A 23,382-nucleotide genomic window follows, 5' to 3' on the forward strand; every position below is an offset into this window, starting at 1 on the left:
TGCTGCGTGTCCCCCCTCTGTGGGCTGCTGAACTGGCCCCAGGTGTTGTCATAGATGGGTTTGCTTGAGCCAGAGCAGAACTGTCACACTGGTGAGAGCATCTCAGCCTCAGGGATGCACTGGGCATGGAAACAGGGCTGTCTTGGGACAGTGTGCTGGATTTATTTCACCTAAGCTTCAGCTGTCTGGAAGGTGGCTGCAGCTGCAGGATAGGAGCTCAGAGATAAAGGGTGTGTGAAGTGTCTGAGGCCAGAGTTGGGAGTAGGCAGTTGGACTTGCAGAACCTCAGGAGAGGCAGCAAATGAGCAACTTTCTTCACCTCGGAGTGGCCTGGTGCCAGCCATTTCCTTCTCCCTTTCTCCTGACCCAAGGATGCCACCTCAGATGCTCTGTACCAGCACTGAGACGCGGGCCCTTCTTGAGGATGTGCACATCAGGTTTGTCAGTGACAGGCAGAGAAGGGCTGGGCAAACCTCAGCTGTTTGATCCTGCAAAAGGGGAGCACCTGGGGGTGAGCAAGCACAAAGGGAGGGCAGCAGTTTGCCTTGTGTTGCTCTGGCCTTGTTTCCTGCTGTGTCCAGGATCTGGGAGTATGATTCAAGAAACATTTGTGTGATGGGGCAAGTGCTGAGGATAGGTGCCACAGCTTTTCACCAGTGCTGCTAGTGAAATAAATGAACCTGCCATGCAAACTCCTGCAAAAAAACCCCCATGCTTTGGTGGTAAAAATCACATTTGTTCTTGGGGTCAATGGGTAGTTCTCTATGTTGGCTCACTCTTGCTAAGAATCAGAGAAGTTGACTTTCAGGTGTTTTCCAGGAATATATCAAAAAGGCACAGGGAGGTGATCTGGCAGATAAAATTGTTATCCATTGTGTGTCCAGCCAAAAGTGGAGTGCCATCTTTCAGATTTACAGTGCTCGTTGGAGTGGGACCTACCACTGGTGGTAATAAAGTTATCATGGGTGTGGAAAAGCTGGTTTCAGTGTAAGGACAGCAGGGAGGTGGTCTGTGGTGCCAGATGTTGTTTGATTTTAAACAGCAGGGTAGTACCAGTGTCAGATGTGTCTGGCTTCTTGCAGGCTGGGAGAAAATAGCTCACTTAATGCTTTACTTATGTAAAAGTGTCTTTAACTTGCAGCAACAAAACTTCAAACAGAAGGTTGTGGCATTGCTGAAGAGGTTTAAAGTGTCTGATGAGGTGAGTAATTCCTTCTGTAAATCTCCCTGCCTTGTGTGCTGCCCTCTGCTTGGTGCATCTTGCTTTAGTCTTCAGGAACACTCCTGTTTCCTTCTGTTCCCTTCATTTTGTTTTCAAGTCCACAGTGTATGTGACCTTTCCTCACACCCTGGCCTTGCAGGGAGGCTTGAGGGCCAACTTCTAAATGTCAACAAGCATTTTGTAGATGAAGTTTTATCAAAAGCAGATTTTGGCAGCTATGTGCATAACCATTAGTTTTGCAGATTGCTTTGAAATTATCTTTGACCCGTTCAAAGGCAAGCAGTCCAAATGGTGTGTATTGCTTGTGAGGTTAAAGCCCAGCCTGTTTGATCATCTTACTAGAACAGCCAGGCAAGACATGAAAACCTTGGATGGGGAGCTCAATCCACAAGAGTCAGCTGCTTGGTCAGAGCAGGAAAGGATGAAACAGGTCCAAACCCCCAGAAACCTGTGTAACAATAAGTATCCAACACAAAACCAGTTAACATCTCCTTTGGCTGTGGGGCTGTGTGCTGATTCTGTGGCTTGTGGGAAAGAGTGAGTAACTCCTGGTGCTGCCTTCCTCTTGCAAGCAGTCCTGTTAGCTTTGCTGCTCGGCAGAGTCAGCACCCACAGCTGCGAGCTCAGGCAGCCGAGCTGCTGCTGCTTTTTTTCTGGAGCTGCCACTCCAAAAGCAAGCTCTGGTCAGGGCACAGCCCCTGCTTGCTCCGGGATGTGTGTAAAGCGAGTTCAGTGGGAGATGTTTGTTCTCACTGCCTCGGCCGTGGCAGCGGATCCTCCTCCAGGTTTCAGGCGCCTCCTGTGGACATTTCTGGGTATCAAATCAGGAGGTGTCAGGACAGCTTTTTCAGTAAAAACCAATACATGCTACACTGTTGGGAATACTGGAGTTTTGTACTGGTTCTAGGAAGACTGCGATTCCTTTGGAGCTTTAAAGCTTTGTTTATAGAATGGGGTTGAACAGTGGAGATGAACAATGGCACACTCATGGATGCCTGGTCCAATATATAACTCCTGCTTAACCAGGCATTGACAAGCTTGATCCAAGACAAGCATTTCTCATGTACTTAATGTTCCTTGGATATAGTATCCTAGCACCAGGAATAGAATCTTACTGCCAGGACTGGTGTCCTGCAGTCCTGGGGGGAGCAGGGGTGATGTGGGATCAGTCTGGCTCCTAGCAGAGCTGGTGATGCCTCTTTTTGTCCTGTGTAGGTTCTGGATTCAGAGCAGGACCCAGCAGAGCACGTTCCAGAGGTGGAGGAGGATTTGGACCTTCTGTATGACACGCTGGATATAGAGAACCCCAGTGACAGCGGGCCAGAAATGGAGGATGATGACAGTGTCCTGAGCACTCCAAAGCCAAAGTTAAAGTAAGTGTGAGGCAGCTTCTGCTGGCCAGAGGTGGCTGGCAAACCCCATCCAGTCTGCTGCGGCTTGTAGCTTTGTCAGCCATGTACAATGTCAGATGTTGGTTTTATTCCCACTCTTCTGTGTTTCTTTTTCCCCTCCTGACATGGTGGTGTTAGAATGGGAGTGACAGCTTGTGATCTAGAGGTAGGGTGTGGGGTGTCTGACTTCCCTTCAGTCCCAGCTCTTCCTTGTTCCCTCTGCAGATGTTCTGCTGCACTGCCACCTGAGCACAGGGAAGGTAGACACAGGAAGGAGATGTGTGCTGAGGCAGGGATGAAGAACCAGGAAGGAAATGTGTGCTAAGGCAGGAGTAGAGGCAGGGATGAACAAGGCACACTGTCTTTCTGGAAAGACCTTTCCTGTAATAACACCTGTGTGGAAAGAGAGTCTTTGCAGGGATTAAGGAAGCAGAGCTGCAGGAAACAAGTGGATTCCTCAGGGCCCAAAGGCATTGACTGCAGCACACGTGGATGTGCTCCAGCCTGTACTTAAAGAGCTCCTGTGGGTCACTCCCAGCACTGTGGAGCTGAGCTGGGGGTTGCTGGCTCGGGGTCTTGAGCAGATGCAGAGCTCTGAGCTAACACAGCTGTGTCACACTCTGCTCAATAAAGGCTGAAAATGTGAGACTGAGCTGACTCCTGCTTCTGGCTGGGGTATGGTTGCAGGCTCAGGCCCTCAGTGTGTGATGGCTCTGAAACAGAGACTTATGGCACTGACCACTGCAGCTGGTCAGTACAGCATCTGCTAAATCTGCTAATTACCAGGTGTCATTATAACCTTGTTGGGCTGAGAACAGATTCTGGGTCTGGGGAGAGCTGGTCCCTGTCAGTGAGCCAGGAGATGCCAAGGATAGAGTGGGGCAGCAGTGGAAATGGTGGGGCTGCTGGCATGTGAAGGTGTTTGGTACTTAACCCAAGATTCCAGCCAGCTGGTTGGCCCTACCATGAAGGGATTTGAAAATAGATGTGTTGTGGTAAGCAGCTGCTTTGAAACAAGCCAAAATGTTCCAGTTCATATCCTGTTCCCTGGAGCTGAGGAGCAAACTATGCTGGGCTATGTGATTGCTGGAGTAATGCTGGAATAAGAACTTACTGTGTGTGGTCCTGGGGAGACACTCTGTAGTTTCCTAGGTTCAGTTCTGGTGTTCATATCTTGAAGAGGATGTGATAAATGTTGATGCCTTTGAGGCAGGTTTTTCCCACAACAACAAAAAATCAGTTCCTTACGTTGTAATTGTGTCTTGTAGCCTGATGTGATGAGCTGCCTTTTGAGTGGAAGCACAATCTGATTGTGTGTGGTACCTTATCTTACTGAGCAAATGTGTAATTGGAGCCTAGGGCTGGCAGCCAAATCCAGATGCAAGCTGGAAACAAAATGTATGTTAGCCCAAGAATCACTTACCCAGGAGCAGAGTGTTGGGGTGTGGGGGAAGCAGTAATTCTGCTTGCTGTATGTCAGTCAGAAGCTAAATTCAGGAATGCCTGGACTTTCTGGCTTCTCTTACTGTCCTGGACACCCTCCTCTCCTTTCAAAATAGTCTGTTTCACTGGAACCATTGGGGAGCAGTAAGATCATCTGGGAACTGTTGTGCTGCTTTGCTCTGAGTGTGGTGGACTTGCCCTGTCGGTGTTTCTGGTAATAAGAAATGGGTTTTACTTTTCTTATTCAGACCTTACTTTGAAGGACTGTCACACTCCAGCTCTCAGACAGAAATTGGTAGCATCCACAGCATCAGGAGCCAGAGAGAGCCACCAAGTCCTGTAAGTCACATTTCAAGTGTTACCTCTCTGCACTCTCTCTAACTGCATCTGTAAATTACCCTCTCTGACACCCCTAACATCCCAACGATTTGGATGCAGAGATACACATTTTCTGCTAAGACTTTTTGGGGACTGGAGATTTTTTTGGCCAGTTTGGGTTTTTTTGTTTGGGATTTCTTTTGTTGTTGTTTGTTTTTTGGGTTTTTTGTTATTGTTGGTTTTGTTTTGTTTTGTTTTAATGCAAATATGGTATTAACTTGAGGGTGCATCTTCAGGTTATGTATTGAATACTTGCTCATGGTGTAAATAGCTTCAGATTCCCACGTGCCTGAAATGGCTGCCAGGATGGGAGATGTTGCCTGGGAGTTTTAGGGACTTCCTAGCACTCTGTGGAGGAAGCTTTTCTTTGCTGATGTTGGGGTATTTTTCCTGGTGGCTGACAGTGAATGGTCAGGGGCAGCTCAGCTGCTTTTCCATTCCCTCCTGAATGGGCATAAAGTGTCAGTCCCATCCCAGAGCATTTCATTGCCTCTCCTGTGTGTTGTTCATCAGCTTTGCCACATCCCACAGTGATGTGTGCAGTCCTGGTGTGAGCAGGGAGCGCTGCTGGCCATGCTGCAGAGCTGTGTGATGTTTAAATGGAGAAGCCTCTCTTCTGAACAGCCTGACCCAGAGAACATGGCTGGAAACTGTGCTGGTGCTAAACCTCCTGAGGATTTTTCTTCTCTCAAGCAGGTAGAAGTGCCTGAAAAGACAAAGAGTCTTGGAACCAAACATGCAGGCGACAGTGTTTCTGACACTGTCCCTTATGTAAGTTGAAAATGCACTTGTTGACCTTCCTCCTGTCAGTTTGGTGTCAGCTGTGGGCTGCATTCTGTGGGGTGCATCTGTCTGTCTGTATAGCTGCACATGCAACACAACTTCCATGGGTAAAATCAGCTGCAGTGAAGATAGCACTGAGTTCTCCTCCTGGCCTTAGTTTGGAGCTTCTTGTCTTTCAGCCTTTTGCAGGTGAAATGCTCTATTTGACCTTTTGTTCAAGCAGCCTGAGAAAGGCTGGCCCAAAGTTTGCTACTGAGCACGCAAAGGATGCTCAGGGCTGTTCCATTTGATCAGACAGAAGTATTACTTTCAGCTGAGTTGGCAGAAATCAAGCTGGTCCTGGGGTAGAAATCCCAAAGCTCAAGTTGCTCTGCTGGGAACGTGGGGTGTGTAACATTTCTGTCATGTCTTTCTCTCTTAGCTAGTTCATTTGGGTAAGGTGAATTCATCTGCATTGCATGAGGAGGCATGTCCCTGGCTTTGAGCTGTGAGAGTGCCTGTTCCAAACAGCATATCTGAACACCTTTCCTACCTCCAGCTCCCTTGTGAGGCAGAGCTGGGAACAGGTAGCCCCAGACAGCTACTTCTGGTTTCCCCCTTTTGGCAGTGAGCAGGATGTCTGGAAGAGGCAGCTCAATGTGCCCCTGCCAGAGCTAAGCTCCCAAGGTGAGACAGAGGGAGGGTTTGTTCCTGCTAACTCTGTTCCCTGTGTTTTTGCAGGAGTCTAACCAGCAAGCTGAGGTCCAGGAGGCTGAGCTCCCCACTCCAGATGTGTTTGTGGAGAAGCTCCCACCCAGTGGGAAGATCACAAAGACAGAGTCCCTCATCATCCCATCCACCAGGTACAGGGGACAGGGCTGTGCCTGCTGCAGGCATGGACAGCATGCTAGGACTTGGTCAGGGTGGCCTTAAGGCAGTAAGCTGCAAGGACACCGTCCCTGTGTTTGGGCACTTGAGCAATGGGTCTGGAGCACTGATAAATGATTGCCCAGAGGTATTCTGTGCTGCTTTGGGTGTGTGACTGCAGTTTGCCTGGCTGGATCTTATGATGCTGGTGTAGCAATAGCAGAGAGGGGGTGTGGGTTTTAGCACAGGCCGTGGAAGTCATCCTGCACTCCTGAGAATGTGCTGAGCTGTGAGCTGTGCTGTCAGAAGCAGAATCAGCCGGGCTCAAGCTAGCTCAGATCTCCGTGCAGAATTCCCCAGAGCTTCTGCTGGCATCACTGAGGCTGCCAGACGGGTGGTGGGGCTCTGGGGGCTGTGTCTCACTCAGAGGTGTGCCTGCCCTGGCAGTGTGAGTCTCCCAGCAGGTCTGAAGGGAAGCAGACGGGGCGCCGGGGCAGGAGCACGTCCCTGAAGGAGAGGCAGCCGGTGAGGCCGCAGAACGAGAGAGCCAACAGCCTGGACAACGAGCGCTCCCCGGACACCCGGCACCACCTACAGGTCAGCTGACACTGCTGCCCTCCAGCCACTCAGTGCTCCTCCTCTCCACTGTCTCCTTGTCCTTCTGGTTCGAGCCCTGTCCCTGCTGGGAAGGAACTGGGCCCCGCAGCTTCAGGAAGGAGGGAATTCATGTCTTGGCTAAAATTTTATCTTCCATCCAGTCTGCTGGGGTCTGCCAGCTTGTAGCTTTGTCAGCCAGCCATAAACTCAAAACACTGGAGCAGATTGTTAGAATGAGAAATGAATAGGGGTGTGTTGAGGAATTACTCTTTTGAAATAAGGCAGATTGCTAGGGACTGTCTTGTGCACAGCATATGTGCTGTGCTTTTGTTAGCTGTGGGACTCACTTATTTCCCTCCTTGAAGGAGATTGTTCCTGGCTTTTATGAATCTTAAATTCCTGGGCTGCTGTTAGTTGGTATAAAGTGATGTAAGTAAAGGTGCATGGCAAAAAGAGTAGTGGCTAACAAATCCATGGTGGCTAACACTGAGGAAGCTGCAGAGTGTCCAGTGTGCCTCTGCTGGTGGGGTGACTGACCAGCATCTACATCAATTGCAAGAGCTGGAGCTGGAGGCTTGATGGCTAAAGCTGACACCTCTTACTGTTCCTTCTCTGTGTCTTTATTTCCAGATCCCCAGGAAAACAGTGTATGATCAGCTGAATCACATCCTGGTTTCTGATGACCAGCTGCCAGAAAACATTATCCTTGTCAATACATCTGACTGGCAAGGCCAGGTAAGGGCAGGAGGCATTACCTGGAGCACTGTTCTCCTGTACTGTTCTTCCTCAGGAATGGACAGGCCTTGAGCTCTGCACTAACCAAGCAGGGTCTGCTGCCTGCAGAGTGCTCAGTGCTCACAGGCTGGATTTCATCTGGCCAGGAGATGCTGGGATCTTATAAAGCTTTGCCACTTGAACCTTTCCACAGAGGTGTTTTCTCCCCCAAGCAGTGCCATTCCTTGTGGTCAGCAGCACACTGGGAGTGTGGCTAAACCCTTGCACTCAAAAGCCCCCTAAACTATGGTAGGCTGGGACAAAGGAAGCAGGGTCTGACCTTGTGGTGGTTTAGGCTGAGGTTTCTGAGCACAGGTGGTGAACAGGAGAAAATATTTTGGATCAGCTCTGTAGCCATGTACACATGCATGTGACTGCTGACTGCAGGAATCACCCCATCCTTGCTGAGTGATAGTTGTTTTAAGGAGAACTCTGACCAATACTTCCTTTTGCTGACAACAAATTGGGAAATTTTTACAAATTTGGAGCAAATTTTGCTCCTTTTGGAACCTTATTCTGAGAAAGCAATAAAATATGTATGGAAGAGGACCAATGAACACGTGCTGGGTGGCCCTTGCCTGGGGAACTTGTGCCAGGCTTGTGGAGTTACATTGTCTGCTTTGGCTTTCTGTTTCTAGAAGAACTAGGGTCTCAATGTGTGAGAGAGCAAAAATAGCATCTGAGCTACTGGTTCCACTTTCTCTATTCTTGGAAGACACAGAAATGCCTTCTAGAGATGGACAGATGTTGTAGATCACCTGCCAGGGGTTCTGGCAGCTTGTGCCTGCAGTATCAGAGGGCATGAGGGATATGGACTGGGGTGTATAGATCAGTCAGGCAGAAATTGAAAGTGTGAGATAATTAGTGCCATAATTATGTCCATGTGTACCTGAGGTGTGTGGTGCCCCCATCAGCTGCATGGAGGGGAAACAGTCCCTCACAAGGAACATGGATGTGGTAGCACCCTTCCCTTTCTTCAGTGTTTAAGGGTGGGCAGAGCACTGCATTTCTTCAAAATGGAAATCAGAGAGCTGCAGCTGCACTGCCAGAAGCAGGCAGGTAAGCAGTGTCTGCTCTTTCCCAGGGCTGTCTGCTCAGTGAATGCTCTGCTGGCCCTGCCCTCTGTGGCTGTAAAAACTGTGCTGCATCTCTGGGATACGGTGTTGTGTCTGTCAAGAAGATGTTGCCATTTTTCTAGAAGGAGAACTTTCCTTTGGCTGCTGTGCAGAGAGGAGGCATTTGTGAAATAGCCACATCACCTTCAGACACAGGGAGAGTGCCCAGGAGTGGGTGTGAGAATACCCAGGAGGGTGGGGAAGGCACATTTTCTTCTTGTGACAAACTCTATTGAAAAAAACTGACTAAAAAATGTTGTTCTCTCCTCAGTACCTTTCAGATGTATTGCAAAAGCACACCTTGCCAGTGGTCTGCACATGTTCCTCTGCTGATATTCAGGCAGCTTTCAGCACAATTGTCTCCAGGATACAGAGATAGTAAGTTCTCACCTAAAAGCCTCTCAGCTCCTGTGCCCCAGGACTCAGCGAGTTCATTTCTCAACTACTGCATGAAACCTTTCCAGTCTGCTTTCCTGAAGTCAGAATTGCATTGTGTGGCTCTTCAGCACTCACCACCCCTGCAGGGCCTGCTGTTCTGCCTCATGTGGGGCATGCAAGTCACCAGCAGCAGTGATTATCAGAGACTGTGCCTTGGGGGTGTAGTGCACGCAAAACAAATATAGGGGTTTAAAATAGTTCTTGCTCTCCCTTCCAAACAATTCCCAGAATAATTCCTCAGTTCTGAAGGCACTCCCTGCTTACCTGCTGGGGGCTGTGGGTACCTGAGTGTGCTCTCTGACCCAGCATTTAGTAGGTACATCCTAACCTAGGTAGTTGAGCCCAGCCCTTTAGAATATCAAAATGTGCAAAAGAAGGAGCAGGGAGACCAATTAAGGAATTACTGAAGAATGTTGTATTTTATTAATAATGTTTTAAGCTGCTGAGAATCGTTGCAATATTGCCTTGTGTATTGAACAAACTCTCTTCTGCTATAATTGTTATTAACCAGTTTTGGGTTTTTTTGCTGCTTGCTCTGAAATATGTGGTTGAAGGCACAATTACAAATATGTTTCCTCTTTTTCTGTCTAGCTGTAACTGCAATTCACAGCCTCCAAACCCAATTAAAATTGCAGTGGCAGGAGCCCAGAATTACCTCAGTGCTGTGTTGAGGCTCTTTGTAGAGCAGCTGTCTCACAAAACCCCCGACTGGCTCGGCTACATGAAATTTCTGATCATCCCTCTAGGTAAATAAGGAATGGTGTTTCTTCACAGGGAGGGGAATGGGTGAAATCTGTTGTGTTCCCTCAGGAGAAGCCTTTCTGGAGCTTTGGCTATAGGTTAAATGAGGCAAATTGTTAGATGACTGTGCAGTGCTGGTGTTACTGCTCTTGTGGAAGTGAATTTCATCTCTAAGTTCCTGATGGCAAAGTCTGCTTGTAAGCCTTTTGTTTGAAGCAAGGGGTTAAGTACTCCTTCCCCATACAGGGAGACTCTTATGCACAGAATTGTTCTGGAAACCCTTTTCCTGGCTGAAATGTTAAATTCAGTGGGCACCATGTTTCCCAAAGCAATAACTGTTCTGGCCTCCCTGGACTTGACTCAGAAAATGTTAAGAGGAGGGGTTGAAAATTTTTAAAAGGCTCTGAAACTGCTGAGAATTTGAATTATTCAAATTACATGCATCTCTTGACCTTTACTTTTCATGCTGGTCTGCTCAGGTTTTTCCCTCACTTTATCTCTGCCCTTTCAGCAGCTCAGCAGGCCTGCCTGGGTGGAACATTCCCCAGCTTGGATTGCTTGTGGTGAGGGAGGTAGAGTGCACTGATAGCAGCACCAGGGTGCTGGTGTAGTCACAACCTTGAGGAATGTGGTGGTGGCAAGGCCTGGGAAGCAGGGGAGTCACTGGTGCTGTGGGCAGGGACATCTGGGCAGTGCTGGTGGGGTCCAGGGCTTGACTTGTGTGGACAGAGCACTTAAGTGATGCAAGCTACAGAACACTTGAAAAGCACTTTTTGCCAGTGTTTTCCATTTTTCTGGGTTTGGGGGCAGCTGACGGAAGTTCCTGTAAGAATCAGAAGCTGCTGCCCAGCACCATGAACACTGGGGTTAGGCTGTCCATTCAGTGGTGTCATTTGCAAGAGTGAAATAAAAAAGGCAGAGGAAAAGAACTGGATCATTCTGTAAAAAAAGGCATTTAGTTTCCAAAGTGGTTGGCAGGAAGAGAAGAGAGAGCCCTTTAGGGAGTAAAACCAAAAAAATATTAATTTCTGCAAGGTTAAATGTGCTTTGAATGAGAATCTGTGTCTGAGACTTTGCTGCTCACTTGCTGACTGTCTCCTGGCCTCAGGAGAAGAGTTTTCTGTCCTGCAGTTTTTAATGATCTGAAAATACTCTATCTTTGAAAGTGAAACACAAGATTTAGCTAGTGTTTGGGCTCAGGTTGGTTTTTTAATCTTAAAACTTTGTTTTGTAATCAAAAAAGAAAACAATGAACCAGACACTTTGATAATGAAATGCTTTAGAACTGTGGATTCTTTTTAGATTCTACTTTAAATATAGAACTTCTTTAAGAGGATCTTTTCCACAGAAGTCTGCAGTATTTCCTGATTGGATCAAGTGCTTATTTCTGGCCAGCTCTCTGGCAGTTCATTAAAGTGATTGAGGAGCCACCTCTCATTTCTGACAATTGAAAAAGCACCAAAGACAGAATGGTGACCATGCCATAAATGTCTTAAAGGAAAAGCCTCTCTGCTGCTTGCAATACCTTTGAAATGGGTTGGTGGTGAACTAGGGTTTTTCCATGGCTGGTTTTACTTTCTGAGTCCACAGCTACACACGCCAGTGACAGAAGGGTCAACCCTCAGTGGTTTATTAGCAATCAGAAATGCTCAGTGTCTGCAAACATATGAACTGGGAGATTCAGTCCTGCTCCATGCCACTGATTCCATGGCTGTAAGACTCCTCTGCTGTCTAAAACACTATATCATAGCTGAAAAGGGGAAAATAAAATGTTGAGGGGGTATTTTGGCTGTTTGGGGTATTTTAACATTTTGTATAGCTCCCATGGGTAGGACTTCTTGGGAGCCTTGCTTTGATTGCTTGTTTCCATGTGCAGAGTGTGGGAAAGCTTCTCCAGCACAGGGTGCAGAGCTGTGCTGTGTGCCCTGCCCAAAACTCCACTGCAGGGGAAATGTGGGGTCCCAGCCTCTACTGACCCTGAGGCAGCTCAGAGGCACCTCCTGCTTTCACCTCTCCTTGAAGGCTGGAAATCAGCTTGGAGAGTTGAAGCACTGAGACAGTGGGTTTATTGTTTGGGTCTTTTTTTTTTTCCACCAGAGCTTTCCTGGACCATGGTGAGGGCAGTTAAGCAACTGGGGTTGTCCTGAAGGGATTTGTCAGGTTTCCCATTAACTCAGCTGACTGGAAGTGTGGCTTGATGGACAAATTTGGTATGTAGGAAGGATGAAAACAATGTGATTAAGAGGAGCTCTGAGGCTGCTTCATGGCTGAGTGTAAATGTACAGGGCTGGTGCTGAGCCTGATTGCCAGGTGGTGGCTGGGCAGGGTGATCCTGGCACACCTTTTCTCCTGTGTTCAAAGACTGTAGAGATAGTTGCTAGGGGGCGTTGTCTGCTTTGGGGACACAGATGTCCTAAAAGGAAAGTGGCCTAAAATAATGAACCCTCCCAGGGCAGAGGTTGTCACTTGAGCACCTTCCCTGTCCTGCTCAGTGTAAGTGTGCAGTCAGATGTCCAGGCAGGGCTGGAGGCTGGACACACCAAGCTTCTGCAGGAGGTCTTTCCATGCTCATGGAGGAGCTGGGCCACGAGGCTCAGGCAGAGTAAGCAGGGACCTGCTGCATGTGCCAGTATTCACTGAGTCCTGTAATCCTGGGCTCTGCTTTCTGCCTCAAATTGCAGCCTAGTTATTGAGTTTATAGCCCTTCTCCACAGATTAAACAAGCCTCCCTGGGTTGTTTTTCCTGCCTGGGGGCAATTGCCTCTTCTCAGTGTTGTGGAATAGCTGTGGGGTACAAATGGTGCTTGGAGGAAGGGGTCTGGCCCCTCCTGGCAGAGGTGGCCTGGCTGTGGTGCAGCCTGTGGGCAGGAAGGGCTGTTTGGGAGAGCTGCTTGCAAAACTGAGAGACATGGAGAGCTGTAGAGCCTTTGTGCCTTCCAAATAACTTATTTCCTCAGCAGTTTCCCAGTCCTGTTTCCTTTGGCCTTTTAAAATTTAATTTGTTAGGGGGAAGGTTCAAGTGAAAGATAGCAATGTGTTGAAGCAGTCTGCACTGGGAAGTCTGTTTGCATGCTCTTGTAGAGATAAGCTGGACTAAATGACTTGGTTATAATTGAAGAAGTTTATTTCTGAGGTGTCTAGTGTGGTTTTGATTTTGGGGTTGAATTCCTTACAGATCAAAACCATGCTTGTGTTCAGTGCTGGAGAGCACAGCTGTGATGTTTTCCTTTCTTTCTTAGGCTCTCATCCAGTGGCCAAGTATCTGGGGTCTGTAGATTATAGATACAACAACTTCTTCCAAGATCTAGCCTGGAGAGATCTGTTCAACAAACTTGAAGCACAGACCACTGGTAAGACTCTGTGTCTGTCTGGCCTGTGTGGGATGAAAAGCTTGAGTGAGTAATTTTAGCAGAGGTCAAGTAAATACGAGAGGAAGCAGACAAGTGGTTTTGTTCCTCTTTTCTCCTCACTACACCACGTTCCCATTTCAGATGCTGACCTTTCTAAGTCTTGCCCATGGTGGTTTGCAATCAGTTATGGGCTCTCAGAGGCATTAAGTAGCTGCCTGTGAGTCATGCTGTTCTTACCTAGCTCTCAGCTTTGTTCTTTGATGTGGAGGTCTTGCTCCTAAGTTCAGTACATTGCTTTCCTTCAGGAACTGTGCAGCCTAAAACGTTTGGAAAACTGGATGCTCTGGGAAGATTAACTTCTGTTAGTTGTGTGTGAGAAAGTTCCTGCCAGCAGACTTGAAAACATTCTCATTAAAGAAGAATTTTGTTCTTCACCAGTGTGGTAACGAGTGGGAGCTGCCCTAGGTCAGACCAACAAGTTCCTGTTCTGATCTGAGTTTGTTCTAGGCCAGATTAAAGCCTTACTTCAGTTGAAGTACTAATTTGTTTAAAATATGAATGCTTACACTTTCTTCCTCCATTTCCTCAAGAATGGAAGGAAACAGGAGAAAGGAGGATTTTCCACATTCAGGGCTACGTGAAGGCTTGAGATTTGATGCTGTTGTGGCAGCATTGCCCACACAGAAATTTCATTAGAAGAAAAAAGCTTTGAAGTTTGTGTAGCACCGTGAGTGTTGCAATGTGGTTCTCCCTGTTGGAATTGCAGAGTTCCTGAGACTCCCAGGATGCTCCTGGAAGTCCTCTAGCCATGACAGGAGGAGAGAGACCTCTTCAGGGGTAATTGTTCAGAGCTGTTTCCAGCAGATGGGGACATGGCTGGACAAGGCCTTGGACAGCCTGTTCTGAAGATGAAGTCAGCCCTGTTTGGAACAGGGGGCTGGACTAGAAATCTCCTAGTGTGCTATCCAAGCTACACTTTCCCTTAATCCTGAATTCAGGGAAGAACTGGTGTATGGAACTGGTTTCCTTTAATTACTTGGTGCACTTAAAAATGCAGAAAAATGTCAATACAGACTTGATTTTTGTGTCTAAATTAGGAATACTTCATTACCTGTAGAAACCCAGAAAAAGCCATATCTGTTCCTTAGTTGATTGTCTGCTATAAGGAAAAGTCCACTTCATTTTTGTATAGTGCAGACTTTGTACATTCTGCATTTTTGTCTGTGTGGTGGCAGCTGCACAGGAACTCTGTAATGGCACAAGAAGATTTGGCAGAGAACCATAACTCTTACGAGTTCACTGTTCAAATACAAAGAGTCTGGGTTGAAATGCCCATTTTAAAGTATGGAAGTGCCTGCTGAAGGTCACTTGTGTTCCTGGGATCTCACAGTTGAGGCTCTTTGGTTGAAACCAAAGAAGTATGGAAGGCATTTAGGAAATGCCTTTGTGTCAACTTGAATGAACCACAGTCTCACAAAATCACTGGATCTTTGTGCTCTTCCTACCCTTGTGTGCCCCTCAGTCTTTTTAGGCCAACTGAGCAGGGCCATGAGTTCATTAGAAACTCAGGTAACTCAGTGCTGGTGTAAGAGCAGCTCACCTGAGAGACATGGCCAGGCACTTTATTCAGCAGACACCTGCAGCCAAGGCATGAAATGTCTAAAGCTGACTCTGGGCAGGGACAAAGAAAAGCTTTTAACAAATCGAAAAGACCCCAGATTTGGTCAGAAATGCTGAGTACAGATTCAGCTTTACTGCGCTCTGGGGTAGGCAGAGCTTCTTGTGCAAGGTGCACAGCTGGCTGGGCACCACCAGCAGGTGGAGGCCAGGGCTGGCATGGTCTGAGGGAGGCCAGGGCTGGCATGGTCTGAGCAGTCATTGAATGCTTTTCCCTGTGTTCTCTGCAGTTTCGGATGCGCCCGACGTCGTGTCCCGGATAACTCAGTACATAGCAGGGGCAAACTGTGCTCACCAGCTGCCCATTGCTGAAGCCATGCTGACCTACAAACAGAAGAGGTATGGCCCCCTTGTCCTGCTGGCTCCCAGCACCAGCTGCTGCTTGAGAGCAAAGTGCTTTTCTCATGTCGTGCCAGCAGTCTGAAAACCAAACAGCAAAGCCCTTGGGAGCCTGCACCCAGCAGTGTGTCCCACTCAGGGAATCTACAGCAGCAGGGTTACTTTAAGTGCAGAGATTCTGTTTTTTGAAGATGTAAGAGGTTTTGGGAAGTGCAGGCTAAGCAGGATGGGGATGGACAAGTTTTATGTGCTTAGGTTCCAGAGATCTCTCACCACAGTGACCTTAGGTGTGTCAGACTGGACCTTGGCATTCTCCCACAGAGTATCTTCTGTGAGACCTGACCTTTTTTACATTGGCATGTAGGGAACTAAGCCCCTTACTTTTTGGAGTGTAAATAGCAGAGCTTCTTGCAGGAGAGACAAAATCCTTGTTGATTGGCAGTTGCAAGCTACCAGGACTCCTGCTGGGGAGGGCTGACATTCACTAGATTTCATTTTAGCTTTTCTTAAGGGATAAGCAGGCTGTAGGAGGGAGGACTGGGGCCTGAAAACAAGATTCAGGAGTAGGTAGGGCCTCCTGTGGCCATGGTCCAGGAGGAAGAGTAACTGTCACTGAAGGGTAGAGAAGCATTTCTGTCATGGGACAGAGGAGAATGATAGATTTGAACTCAGCTGATGTGAGTTTCCTCAGTCAGGGACTAGCAACTCCCTATGAGATGTGGATGTTGTTGATTTTTAATTACTTCTATTTGATTTTTCATTTTTGGTCCATTAACATCTCTTATTAGTGTCTCCTTTGCCTAAGAATTGGGAGAAATTGAAAGTGTGGGTAGCATCACTTTTCCCCCTTCTTTTTGGAAATTCTCATAGTATATTTCTTTTGCATTCCTGTGGAATTCCTTCTGCTCTCACATTACCGTGCAGAAATGATTCAGTGAAATTTCACCCATTCTACCTACATGTTTTTCCTGTATTTCCAGACTGACTAGTCAAGTAAAAGACACTAGTCTAGTCTCTTCATGTATTTGTGGACTTCTGTTAAAGTTAACATGATAATAAGGATGAAATTCAAAGAGCTACAGAGCACTTGAAGCTCTTGCCTTCAGTTCTGCATTTATTTTTGGTGTGAAGGCTTACCTTGGTTACCAGCAGGGAGCTCAGACACCTCAGTGCAGTGGGAATCCCTTCTGAGGCTGCCTAGTTCTTCCTATGCACCCTTCAGGTGCTGGGTTCTGCACTGCTTTCCACTGCCTCCTCCATCCTGTTACAGCTTCATTTGTGTCATTAAAACACATTTAAAGGTTTTGACTTTTTAATGTGTCCAGAAGCTCAATTCAGCACTTTGTTGGAAAACAACTGAAATGTATTTGAGCAAGCTCTGCCCTTTTCCCCCCCCAGCAGTGTGCAGGACTGCTTTACCAGGCTGGTCTGATCCATTTTGGTTTGACACCCTTTGGACTCTGGTGCCATGCCTGAAGCAGTTCATAGTTTTCATTTAGGAGGTTATTGGGAAGAGAGATTTCTGGAACTCAGCCAGACTCTGGCATAACCTGCAATCTCTCAGTATTTCTGTGTGTCTGCCTTAAAATAACTTCTGCTTTCAGATCAGTGCCCTGTGAGCAAAGGAGAGTGAGCCAGAGGCTTTCACTGGAGCATGGGCAGTTGTCTCCTGTGTCCCTTCCTTTAGGAATGGGGGTCTCTGTCACTGGCAGCAATTTAGAAAGGGTATTTTTAAAAGCAACACAGAAATTGTGTCTTCATTAGCACTATCTAAACAAATGTATCACTTTGTTGTAAGTATAATAACATAATAACACATTTATCTTTTTCTTTGGTTGCTTGCTGAAAAGGAAAAAGAGCTTTCATTTTGATTTTACCATAAGGTATCAGTTCCTTTTAGGTTCCCTCTCCCAGCTCCTCTCTTTTCCCAGTGAACTGGTGATTTGTGCCTTGTTTAACAGGTCCTGCAGGTCTGGGATGCACAGTTTGTGCTTTGGGTTGAATTCTGCTCACTGCTTTGAAACCATGGCATCTGCTGGCAGCCTGCAGCGTTGAAAGTGACTGCTGTGCTTTTGGACCACACATTTGGGTTCCCAGGATGTAGACTGAGTGGGAATGAAGGAGTTGTTCAGAGAGTAGCTTAGAGCAGTACAGCAGTACAACATGGAGAAGGTGGAGGTTTTTCTTTGCCTTTTCCCTTAGCCATCAGAAGATAGAGCATAGCTCCAGAAGGATCAGGATTGAGTAAAGGCTTTTCAGTTCCCATCTGTTGGAGCTGGAGTGCTGTAGGTGGCACTCAGTGGCTCAGGGTGGGGATCAGCTGTGCAGTGTCCGAGTGCACACCAGCAAATCTGTAATCAAAAATTTGAGGACTAGTCTCTTACTGGCAGAGCACCCCAAACATATGGGACTTCTCTGAGGTTAAGAAAGAGAAGACAGATGTGTGCTGGCAGTGGAGCTGTGCTCTCCGAGCTGCCTCCAAACCCCCATGCTCTGCAGGGTCCCCTGCTTTGAATCATATGATTATTGGGCATTTTTTAGTTTGTACTCAGCACACAAAGTTACGGCAGCTCCCTCCCCCTTGAGGCCAGAGGTGAATGGCTTCTCCAAGGCCAGCTTTCAAGGCAGTGGTCCAGGTAGAAACAAGCAGCACTACCTACAAATTCATTGCAAAAGAATTCTCCCAGAATCCTGGCATTTGCTCTGTTAAACAAGTCCTAGTGGTGCAAGGAAAGCCCAGCCAGTGTCTAGGATGTAGCTGTATGTGATGAGCTGCTTTACAACTCTCTTGCCAGCTGTTCCTGTTCTGACCCCGCTCTCTGCCCCTGCCCTTGTTCTGTTTGTCATGGCAAAGGTTGGCGCATGAACTGCCTGTGATGGACTGCAATGGTGCCAAAGCTTTGTCCTGGTCTTCTGCAGCATCTGCTGACCTTACCTGAAAGCACAGGGACTGGCTGTGAGGAAGGGGGTTCACAAAGGAAATGAAGTGCCATTGCAGCTCCTCTGAGTTACACTGGGTGACTGACTGTGTCTGTGAGCTCTGGGAGAAGCCCTGGTTACTGAATTCTGAAGGAGCCGTGCAATCCAGGCAACACCTGGGGAGCTGAGACCCTGGGGATGGGGTGGGCTTCTCACCAGGAGGGGCATGTCGCTGATGTGTCTCTGCATTGCTTTCTTGAAAGAAATCCTGTGGTATTTGAGGCCTGGGCGTCAGCTCTCACACATTCCCAGTGCAGCTGGATTGCTGGGCTGGTGTCACCCACTGTAATTCAGTGCCCAGCACAGCTCATGCCTTGTGGCTTCTGGATAGCCCTTGCATGAATCTGGGGAGCAGCCTGGCTGTTGGAAATGGAAGCATTGTTCACTTGTCAGGGCAAGGGCTGGATCACTGCCTGCCTGGTTATGTGTTTACCAAAAGCTTTTGGGAGCACTTCCCAGCTCTTGCTCCGAGTTCCCTTGGTTTGAAGGGCTCCTGGGCAGTAGGGAGCACAGATTACACTGATCCTGCCTGCTGTGTGTCTCAGAGGCCCTGCAGGGGAGTGGCTGAGCAGTCCAGGTCATTGCTCTGAGTGCTTCTCCTCAAACACACCCTGCAGCAGCTCCTGGACCTGAATCTGGCTGGCCAAGAGGGGCCTGCTCCCTCCTCTGGCTCAGCAGAGCTCATCTTATCTGCTGGTTACTGCAGGAAACTCCTTGGGCAGCTGCTGGAAATGCAACAGGAGTGCAGCAGAGGAGAGTCAAGGCTCAAGAAATTATGGATGTCCTGTTGGTAATGTCCAGCCCACCACAGGAAAGTGAAGATGCTGGAAAGGAGGTTTTTGGGAAGGCTGAGAGGAGACTCATGTGATGTGTCATGAGGACCTGGTGTTGCTTTGTCCCTTGTTTGGTTTGGCCCTGGTGGAAGCAGGACAGTGTTAGCCAGCTGACAGCTGGGGTTGCCCAGTGGGCAGGACAGATTTCATGTCATAGGTGAGTGAAGAGCTGGTGGTGGTGCCTGGCCTGACAGTCCTTCAGTGACAGAAGTCCTCTCTTTTCTGTTGCCTCCTTCAGGACTAGACTCAAATAAAGGTGGTGCCTGAGACCCTCCTGGTTAGAGAGATGACACATCAATTACTGCTAAAAATCACAAAATTGGGCCAGATTTGGCTTTAAATTACAGCTGAGGTACCAGGGCCTTCAGAAGCCCTGTGGGTAAAAATAAAAAAAGCCTTGGACATGTGGAGTTAACCCTCTGCAGCCTGGGAATCTGTGCAGCTGAGGTAATGAGGGGAAGCTGCCTTTCCAGAGTTGAGAGATATTTTAGTTGCAGGGCTGTGATAGGAGGAAGAATTGAAACAGCTGTTACCAAGGTGAAAGGATTCTGAATTCACATTTTGGGATCTTGAGATCCTGAAGAACAAAAATTGGGAAGAGCATGAAGGAAAAAATGAAGAACAAGCATGGTCATCTCATCTTTTCTCTCATTCACAAGAAGAACAGCTGTTTTGATAAGCTGCATACATGAGCAAGAGCAGAGTTCCAGGAGGGCATGTGACAGGACTAGGCTGGCTGAGCTGAAATCCAGCTGGATTGCTTCTGGAACAGCCTGTGCATCGCTGTGGGCCCTGAAAAATGGTGGCTGAAGGGAATGATGTATTTCAGAGTTGGCCCTGAGCTCTCTGCCGTGGGAATCAGAGCTCTCAGGGGAACAAGGATGAGTTTTCTGCTGGAACTGGACATGGTTGGTTTGTTCAGAGCTCGGAGCAAAGCCATCCAGTAGCTGAGAGATGACTGGGTGGCTGTGGTGCTTGCCTCGCTTGGTGAGTGGGACTCGCTTTCTGCCAGCCTCCAAGCCCAAGGAGCTGAAGGAAAGAGAAGAGACCTGAGCCTCTGTTCTGTGCCTCTCCCAACAGCTCTGTGGTTTTCTCCTTTCCCTTTGCAAACCTGGAGCTGGAAACGTGCTGTTTGTAGGAGATGTGTTTGCTGGGCCCTGCAGAGGTTTTTACAAAGATGGGACCTTCCTGCCTTCCAGCACGGAATCAGGGGCTTGGTCACTTTGTCCTGTGCTTGAGGACAACAGTGAGGGTGCAGTGCCTGAGGGTGTGAGGTATGAAGGGAGCAATGGCCCTGGCTTTGCCTTAAAGATGGATCAGCAGAGCTGAGCCAAAGCGAGACGCTGTTTGCAAAGTGGTGCTCTGCTTTGGACCAGAGGGAGCTCTGGCTGAGTCATGTTCACTGCAATTTTATGGCATCCTTTCCTTGGGGCTTAGAGGAAAGTGTCCAACCTGTGCTGATCACACAGGTTAACAACCTTTGTGCATTTGGTGCATTTCTGATCCGTACTGGAAATAACACAGAAAGACCTGCAGTATTTATGCTACTCCCAGCTAAATTCTGGATGAAAGCAATGCTGGATGGATTTTCCTGAGCACTGGGGGATGCACAGGAAGAGAAACATGAGAAGTCTGTGTTTGTGTGCTTCCTACCTGTTTCCTGTGCTCAGTCACTGAGAAATGTGTCTTGCCTGTGCAGTCACTTCCCTCTGCTGAACTGCAGCTCCTCCAAACATGTGGATGTGCTCCTGTGGTCTTCTCCTCACCCTGTGGGTCCATCTCTGACCTCTGTTGCCACTGAAGGGAGCAATGGCTCTGCAGGCCCTTCTGGCCTGCCTTCCTTCTCGTCCATCTCTTCCTCCTCTTGCCTTTGCTGAGTCTCCCCCTAATTCCTGCTGGGTTTGACTGTGCCCTTCATTGCCTTTCTCCACCCTCTGCGTCCTGGCGGGGCCCAGAGCAGAGTGGCTCTCCAGATGTGTGTGGTGTTGTCTCCCGCTGTTTCTGAGGCTGGTGTGCCCTTTGGTGGGCTGGGCCCGGCTGTGGCTGCGTGCGCCGGTGCCGGGGCTGTGCCCGTGGAAGCTGCCGGCAGCAGGGAGGGCCTTGAGGGCGCGGCCATGAGGGCGCGGCCGTGCTGGTGCTGCAGCAGTAATGGCGGGTCCCGGCTTGTAACGCGGCAGGGCCACGGCTTGGGGACGTGCCGGCCGTGGCACCCGGCTCCAAGGGGGACGTGCCGGCTGTGGCACCCGGCTCCATGGGAGATGTGCCCCATAGTAGATGTGCCGGCCGTGGCACCTGGCTCCAAGGGAGATGTGCCGGCCGTGGCACCCGGCTCCAGGGGGGGACGCCGGGAGGCCGTGCGGGCACAGCGCCCCGGGCTCCAGTCAGTAACACCCCGCGCTGTGTGTTGTGGTGGCACAGATCCATTTCCTCGCAGCTGGAGGCCGTGTGTCTGTGGTGACTGCCATGCCATCCAAGCATGTTCCTCTGTGGAGCGTGAGGGAGGGAGGGAGGAAGAGCCTTTCCCCCCGAGACTGCCGTAGGCTGTGCTGCCCCGTAGGCTGTGCTCCCCCGCAGGCTGTGCTCCTGCCGGCCCTGCAGGCTCCCGGTGCCGGCAGGGGCCTCGAGAAGAGGCTGGACTGGCGCTTGCATCCTGTCCGTCCCTGCTGCATGCTGGAATGCCACCTATGGAGTGAGTATGGTGCGGGATGGAGGCGAGCTGCTAACAACTCTCTTCTCTTTGCCTTTAGCCCCGACGAAGAATCTTCGCAGAAGTTCATTCCCTTTGTCGGGGTGAGTGTTGACGTGGTGATGCTGTCTCAAGCAAGCTGAAATATGTTCTCAGGTGTTAACCTAAACTTACCAGGTTTCTGGAGTGGAGCAGAAGCCATTGGGTGCTCTAAGGCAGATGATCAGCATGAAAATCTGTCTCATGGTTGGATGCAGCTGCCTGATATTTAAGCAAACCTCTAAGACACTTTAATAAACTGCAGGGTGTATTTTCCTTCTCAGACAGGAATGTGATGTGTCCCTGGAAACCTGATCATAGGGATGCTGTGCCTAGCATTGCCCTGGTTGATTTCTTTGGCCAAATTTGCTATTCCAGTGTCATTTCTCTGCATGCTTGTCACTGATGGTCTCCCATCCTCTTAGCATCCCATCTGTTCCTGGGAAGTAAGGCGTACATCCCGGCAGGAAGGCAATTTATACCACTGTTATTTATTTGGGATAGTCCCTCATTTTTCCCCCTGTCCTTAAGTGTTCCCATCTGAGGTGCAGAGTGTCTGGACAGGGCCATGTTTGTTCTTCTGTCACTGTATTTCGTGCACTATGTGCTTTTTGCCTTTTCTAGCTTCCCTCTCCTTATTTGATCATGCTCTTCAATTCATTAAGTTTTAGGTGTAAAGTCATTGACCTGCAGCCAGAAGAAATCCCTTGGCTGCTCTTCAGCTCTGGGATGTCCTGTTCCCAGTTCCTGCTGCTGCCTTGTGTGCTGGCCTGCTCAGTGTGACCCTGACACGTCCCCTCTGTGTCCCTCGGTGTGTCAGAGCTCCTCTGAAATCCCATGGCATTTAAAGAGCTTAGTCTCTCTTGCCCTCAAGCTGACCCTGCTTTCACTCTGGTGTCTCCTCATAGTGAGAGTGTCTCTCTGCAGCATTCCTGAGATGACAAGCTGCTTTTGTTTGTTGATGGAGAGAGGCCTTCTGCAAAGGCAGAGAGACACATCTCCCCAATTTGTGCCCTGCTGATAAGCTTTGCTGGCAACTTGTATCTCCCATGAACTGCAATTTCTACTGATGGACTGTTCTTACAAAACAGCCGTTTCACCTTTCCCACTAACATGGAAAGCCTAGAGGACTTGGAACATCCCAGACTGTTTTTGGGCTCTGCAAGCTTTTTTTCAGGACTGATTTAGTCCTGAATTTTGTGCAAGCAAATGGGGCTCAGAGTGTTTATCCAGTTTCTCTGAAATGATTGTCGTCCTGACATTAGCACTGCTTTTCCAGTCTGGATTTGGTTATCTGAAAGTGGTGGAATTGCTTTATTGTGTACATACCATTGCCAGCTCCCCAAAAAACTTGCCTTGAAAGAACAGAATGACTTCCTGTGTCACTGGTGGTGAGGGTCAAATCAGTGCTGCTTGCTCCTGATTCTGAAGCATTCCTGACACCGTAATGCCCTGTGAAACACATCTGGAGAGAGTGAAGGGCCACTTGCAGGTGTCTCACAAAGTCTGAGGCTGGACATGAGCACTGAGGCTCTTCCCTTCAGCTGCAGCCTGCTCAGAGCTGTTGGACAAGGAAGAGAGGGAGCCAGTGACTTCTGGGTTTGCAACTGATGTTGGCTGCACTCTTGGGCTTTTGGGGTGCAAAACCTGGTGTCTTGCAGCTGGACTGTGCAGTCTCTGACCCAGAAATGGGCAGGGCAGTGCCATGCTGCTCAGCTGGGCTCAAAGTGGTGGGAGTGGAGCCTTACAAG

At 48.7% G+C, this 23,382-nt stretch overlaps 1 protein-coding gene across 7 annotated transcripts in view; it reads left to right on the forward strand.

Moving 5' to 3' along the window:
* PACS2 (phosphofurin acidic cluster sorting protein 2) overlaps window positions 1-23,382 on the forward strand; it is a 77,226-nt gene that overhangs the window by 39,210 nt on the left and 14,634 nt on the right. For 2 of the 7 annotated variants that reach the window (XM_066555377.1, XM_066555380.1), the window contains exons 8-20: window positions 1,142-1,201; window positions 2,438-2,595; window positions 4,305-4,395; window positions 5,128-5,205; window positions 5,938-6,059; window positions 6,528-6,660; window positions 7,291-7,395; window positions 8,821-8,927; window positions 9,579-9,733; window positions 12,968-13,078; window positions 14,986-15,094; window positions 16,945-16,977; window positions 21,654-21,696. In XM_066555377.1, coding sequence (XP_066411474.1) covers window positions 1,142-1,201; window positions 2,438-2,595; window positions 4,305-4,395; window positions 5,128-5,205; window positions 5,938-6,059; window positions 6,528-6,660; window positions 7,291-7,395; window positions 8,821-8,927; window positions 9,579-9,733; window positions 12,968-13,078; window positions 14,986-15,094; window positions 16,945-16,977; window positions 21,654-21,696 — 1,305 coding nt within the window. The remainder of the gene's footprint in view (window positions 1-1,141; window positions 1,202-2,437; window positions 2,596-4,304; window positions 4,396-5,127; window positions 5,206-5,937; window positions 6,060-6,527; window positions 6,661-7,290; window positions 7,396-8,820; window positions 8,928-9,578; window positions 9,734-12,967; window positions 13,079-14,985; window positions 15,095-16,944; window positions 16,978-21,653; window positions 21,697-23,382) is intronic. The other 5 variants (XM_066555379.1, XM_066555381.1, XM_066555382.1 and 2 more) reach the window with 3 other exon arrangements.

The sequence above is a fragment of the Molothrus aeneus genome, chromosome 9 (genome assembly GCF_037042795.1).
Source record: "Molothrus aeneus isolate 106 chromosome 9, BPBGC_Maene_1.0, whole genome shotgun sequence".
In the NCBI taxonomy this organism is placed as follows: Eukaryota; Metazoa; Chordata; class Aves; order Passeriformes; family Icteridae; genus Molothrus; species Molothrus aeneus.